We start from the raw sequence: 5,790 nt of genomic DNA on the forward strand, positions 1-5,790 counted from the left end.
CTCCACTCTCCTCTCGGGATCTTGGGCACGCACGCACACGCGCCCGGCGTGAGTTTAAGCCACCGGGTCCGGGACTTGAACCACGGTCGACTACGTGGGAGTCCAGCGACATAGCCATTATGCTAACTGCTGGTCCCGAGCATTTTTGTTTTGAAGTAGCTGAACAGTATTTGAATTTTAAAAAAATAGCTAAAGATCTGCTGGAAAATGGACATCGTTTTTCCAGATTTTATTATGTAGAAGTTGTTGTAGAATAGGGTTCCAGCAGGCGAGTCAGGCCACAGCCAGCAGGTCACATGTTCCAAGCGGACGGCCTTTTCCAGCCTCGCTTAGAACTGCGCCCAGCCTTTTCTCTCGGCCTTTTTTTTCTTTGAACTTTGCTGAGCGCAGAGAAAATGTAGTTCCATTTCCTGGAAGAAAGCAGACGACTACGTTATAGACCACGAGCTATCAACACGTGGGGATTTATTGCACAACCCCCTGCAATTAACTAAAGCCCTAACGAGGCATTTTGTACCAGCGTGTGACACGTGCCTTTTTCTTGCTGTGCCGGGCAGGAAATTAAGAGAAGAGTTTTGTCATCTACGAAAGAGATTTGGTTAGTTTGAAATGTTTGTTGGCTTGAGAATGTAGTCAGGAGCATTTTGTCAGAAATGACCAGCGATTTGCTTTTGTCCGTGGCCATCGAAGATTGTTTGGGAGAGAAGAAGAGTGGTTACCAAGGGTGGGAGGCAGGGGCTATGGGAGAATGGAGAGATAGGAGAGGGTCCAGAGACGGTTATCTTAGGTGGATAGTCCTGCTTGTATACTAGATTATTATTTTTTTTGACAGGTTTTTGCTGTAGGGCACGTGCACTTGCCAGAAAGACAGACAGAGAGACAGGAAGTGAGAAATCACCCCCCAGAGGGATGGCCACGCCACAGTCCCTTCTCCTCCATTCTCCTCTCGGGATCTTGGGGACACACACACATGCACCTGGTGTGAGATAAGTCACTGGGCGAAGACTCGAACTGTGGTTGACTACATGGGAGTCCAGCGACATAGCCATTATGCTAACTGCTGGTCCCATATAGTGGGAATTTTATGAGGTGATTTCAGATACGCTTACAAAGAAAAAAGGTAACTGCTGATGGTGATGTTAGTTTATTTGACTGTAGTAATCACGACTATGTCACGTGTGTCCCCAAACATCATGTGGTATTCCTTAAATATGAACAATCAGTCGATTCTTAGCCATAATTAAAATAAGAACTTCGCTTTTATATTCTGAGGTAGATTTTTTGGTAATGAATGTATTTATGGCCAATTAGCCTTTATTTTCTGTTTTAAATTTACATCTTCTTTTCTCTCAATTTAATTTTTCCTTAGAAACTTTTTAAATTACAGAAGTATAGCATGATTGTTGCAATAAATGTCAAACAAAAGAAAAAGTAAAGATATCATTAAGAAAAACCTATGGGGGCAAGCAGGTGGCGTGGTGCTTAAGGCACCGGATCCCACACGGCCAGGTTCGCAGTTGAGTCTCAGACCCAGAGGCTTGGCAGATGCACTGGGCGAGTGTACACGTGTCTGACGTCCTGAGGGGACGACGGAGGACGAGAGGTGGTGGCGTGGACATCCTTCCTGGGCGTGATTTCTGTCCTTCCTTCCCTTCCCCGACCCCTCCAGTGAGGACATATGCCCTATATCAAAAAGAAAGTTACTGCTCTTTTTCTTCCCGTCTCCTTACCTTCACAAGAGACTCTAGCTCAATGAGCTTTGTGAATCCTTCGTATTGATGAACAGGAAAGTGAGAAAAGTACCCCTGAGTCCTCGGCAGTTCAGTGACAGGGGCAGAAGAGAGTTTTTTAGCTCTCAGGAAGAATGCAGATTTATTTATATATTTTTGGTAGCAGCTTTTGCCTCAGGGTGTGTACACTTGCCACAGAGACAGAGACAGACAGAAAGAGACAGACAGAGCGAAGGTGAGAAATCACAGCCCTGGGAGGATGGCCCTGCCACAGTCCTTTCTCCTCCACTCTCCTGGGATCTTGGGCATGCACAAACATGCACCCAGCGTGACTTGCAAACCACTGGCTCTGGGACTCGAACCGCAGTCAGCCATGTGGGAGTCTAGTAACGTTACTGCCACACCATCTGCTGGCCCTGACAAAATTCAGATTTTACCCTTTTTAACCTCCCCTTTGTTTTTTCTTTTTAAATTTTATTTAACTTTGTTTATTTATTTATTTTAATTCGACCAGAGAAGGATGGGAGTGGCGGGGTGGGGGGGATTGAGAAAGCAAGCCGCCAAGTCCGAGACTCAAACCGTGGTCGGCCGTGTGGGAGTCCTGCACCCTTACACCACTCTGCTGTCGCCCCCCCACCCCCTTGCCCTGTGTCCCTGTCATCAGTGCTGTGGCAGCACTGAAGTGGTAGGAATAGCAAGAGTCTTAGAACGCGCGGAATTCCAGCTCCCTCTGTAATCAGTAGACGCGGTCCCTGGAGCATGGAGTAGACCCCCATCGGCTGGTGCTCTGTCCACTCTGCCCTTCCACACTGCTCAGCACAGCCGCAGGGAGCATGACCGAGATAAAGCCTCGTTCTCGTTGAGTGATAAGTCAAGGGGAGCCCCAGGCTACCAAAAAACATCTGGAAGGTTGCACGGTGGGAGGAGCTCAGGATAGCAACCTCTTCAAAGTAGTCGTGCTTGTACGCTTGTTCCCGACCCATACACACGATTTAGCAGCACAGAGGGAACTTCAGTAATTTCTCCAAAATTGGAATTAATGTGCAAATTTATTTTGGTGCAACAAAATTTTGAAATCCGTGCATAGTTTTTTCATAACACATTTTCCATAAACTTCTTGAAGACGCCGCATACTTTGAGAACTGAACGGTGGCATTGACCCCACCCAAGTCCCAGAGTGGTCGGTTTGTGAAATACACCTTGGACAGGGATGTGAATGCCCTACAGGTGATCTGAACGCCTAGCCGCAGTGGCGCCGGGACGCGGCGCTGGAGCCAATGGTCACCCTGAGCATACTGAGCAGGCCGAAGCTGTGGCTAGCTGGGACGGCTGCAGTGGAGGTGGGGACTGTGAGGTGGGGACAGGGATGGTGGCAGAGTGAGTCCCTAATGGGGGCCTCTGTCTCTGCCCCTCTCTCATGAAAAGGAGAAGGAAACTTTTAAAGTATTGTTTTGAAAACTGAGTACCAACCATGGCAGCACAGCGATAGACAGACACAGCTACTTACCAGGCCGAGGTCATATTAAAGACTCAGGTCCAATGCATACTGGGTTTGCGTTCCTGTCATCCCAGCCACTCAGGAGGCTGAGGCAGGGGTCACATTGTAAAACTATGCTTTATAAAGGAAAATAACAATAATAAAAAGATTTGAAAGCTGAACTGGCACTGGAACTACAGCTCACAGAACGCTTCTTGGAACTTGCAACTTGAACCTAACCATTGATAGAAAATACCGACATCAGGACCAGCAGTTAGCATAATAGCTATGTCGCTGGACTCCCATGTAGTTGACCGCGGTTCGAGTCTTAGACCTAGTGCCTTAAACTCACGCTTGGGCACATGTGCTTGCATACCCGAGATCCCGAGAGGAGAATGGAGGAGAAGGGACTGTGGCGTGACCATCCCCCCTGGGGGGAGAGTTCTCACTTTCCGTCTCTCTGTCTCTCTCTGTCTTTCTGGCGAGCGCATGTGCCCTATACCCAAAACCTCTCTTTAAAAAAAGAAAAAAAGAAAGAAAATACCAACATCACTATTCTCCATAGTATATAAACAAGACACAGAGTTCTTCAACATAGTAGTTAAAATGTCTGGAAAACAATGAAAAATTACTTGGCAGGAAACCAGAAAATCCAAGTTGTATGAATGGTGATTGTCAACAGCCAGCAGATGTCAGTGCTGGGGTGGCACAGACGCTGCAATTATTGTGCAAAGATTAAAGGAGCTAGAAAAATGCTCTAACAGCTAGGGGCAAATGCGACAGAAAGGAATGGAACGGGAGAGATTTCCATCTTAGAAACAGAAGGTGTCAGGAAGAATGAGATGAAACATTTTGAGTTGCAATGAAATAAATATAAAAAGTATTCAACAGACTCAGCAGAAGAATGGTGATAAATAAGGAAAGTTAAGTGATTGTAAAAATTTATCATGCCTGGGACCAGCAGTTAGCATATTGGCTATGTCGCTGGACTCCCACGTAGTCGACCATGGTTTGAGTCCCGGACCCGGTGGCTTAAACTCATGCCGGGCGTGTGTGTGTGCATGCCCAAGATCCCAAGAGGAGAATGGAGGAGAAGGGATTGTGGTGTGGCCATCCCCCCTGGGGGATGATTTCTTGCTTTCTGTCTGTCTCTGTCTTTCTGGCGAACGCACGCGCCCTATAGCAAAAATCTCTCCAAAAAAGAGAACAAAAATTTATCATGCCTACAGTTTAGTGAACGATGTGATGCTTACAGGCTGAGCTCGCACGGATGGTTAGGCTTTCCCAAACTCTGTGTGCTTCCTCTTTCTACATTATGTTTCTTCGTTCTCTGAAATGGAGGTGTTTCAGTGCTACGGTATTCATCATTTCACGTGTGTTTTTGTCTCTACCTTTGCAGGTTCATGTCAGAGCTGGTCTTTTTCACGGTACTGAGCTCTTGTGTAAAACCATCGTGAGCTCAGAGATATCAGGAAAGAACGACCACGTTTGGAACGAGCCGCTGGAGTTCGATATTAACATATGTGACTTGCCGAGGATGGCACGGTTATGTTTCGCTGTTTACGCGGTTTTGGATAAAGTGAAGACGAAGAAATCAACTAAAACTATTAATCCCTCTAAATACCAGACCATCAGGAAAGCTGGAAAAGTGGTAATGATATGTGGGATAATTTGAAGCCTAAGAAGTAACTGAGTAACGTAGACGAAGTTATATCATGTAACCTGGGTCCTTAAGACCTGACTTACAGAAGAAAACAATCTCCACGTTTATGCCTTGTCCACTCATCTTCTTTTGGCGCTCAGTGAATTTTATACCTCAAGTGTTCAGTTACAAATGAAATATACTCTTCGGAAGCTATAAATTTAAAAAATGGAAGATAATTTAAAAATTTTTCAGAACCACAGTTCCTTACCTCAAATCCCCAGTGAATTTTTTTTTTCCTTTTAGAAAGGGCGTAGGTCATAGGGCAACACACTTTAGGGGCTATGGGGCAGGAAGGTGGATTCACACACCAAAGCATTGGGAGTGGATTTTACGAATATCCATTCTCGGTGTGACGAGGCTGTTGGCAGCGTCCTGTCATCACTGGCTGCATTTTGCTGTCACAGGAATTACAGACAGTCCTTTAGTTTTCAGAGTTGCTTGGATTTTGAACTCATGGTTAGAGGATGGAAAATCTGTTGTTGTAATCTCATCTTCCATTTCACTGTTTTTTTTGTTTTTTTTTTAAGTCAGGTGTTTTTCATTTTCTTCTTTCTGAAATGCTTCTGAGGGAGTTGTAGACCTGGATTTTATGGTTTCTAAAACCCAGTTACTATGTAAATCTGTATGAATTGGCATCCTTTTATTCTTGACACGGGAATGTCACATATCCCCTGGTGACCATCATATATTCTTCTAAAAAAATTCTCTCTTTTTTTTTTTTTAAAGAGGCTTTTGCTATAGGGCGTGTGCGCTCGCCAGACAGACAGAGACAGAGAGACAGAAAGTGAGAAATCACCCCCCAGGGGGGATGGCCACGCCACAATCCCTTCTCCTCCATTCTCCTCTCGGGATCTTGGGCACGCACGCACACGCGCCCG

General features: G+C 45.8%; 1 protein-coding gene across 2 annotated transcripts in view; it reads left to right on the forward strand.

Annotated features, from left to right (window-relative positions):
- Positions 1-5,790, forward strand: part of PIK3CB (phosphatidylinositol-4,5-bisphosphate 3-kinase catalytic subunit beta) — a 134,175-nt gene that overhangs the window by 66,743 nt on the left and 61,642 nt on the right. For both annotated transcript variants that reach the window (XM_006158178.3, XM_027775577.1), the window contains exon 8: positions 4,607-4,858. In XM_006158178.3, the coding sequence (XP_006158240.1) occupies positions 4,607-4,858 (252 nt within the window). The remainder of the gene's footprint in view (positions 1-4,606; positions 4,859-5,790) is intronic.

Source organism: Tupaia chinensis, unplaced genomic scaffold (assembly GCF_000334495.1).
Source record: "Tupaia chinensis unplaced genomic scaffold, TupChi_1.0 Scaffold000574_1, whole genome shotgun sequence".
Classification (NCBI taxonomy): Eukaryota; Metazoa; Chordata; class Mammalia; order Scandentia; family Tupaiidae; genus Tupaia; species Tupaia belangeri.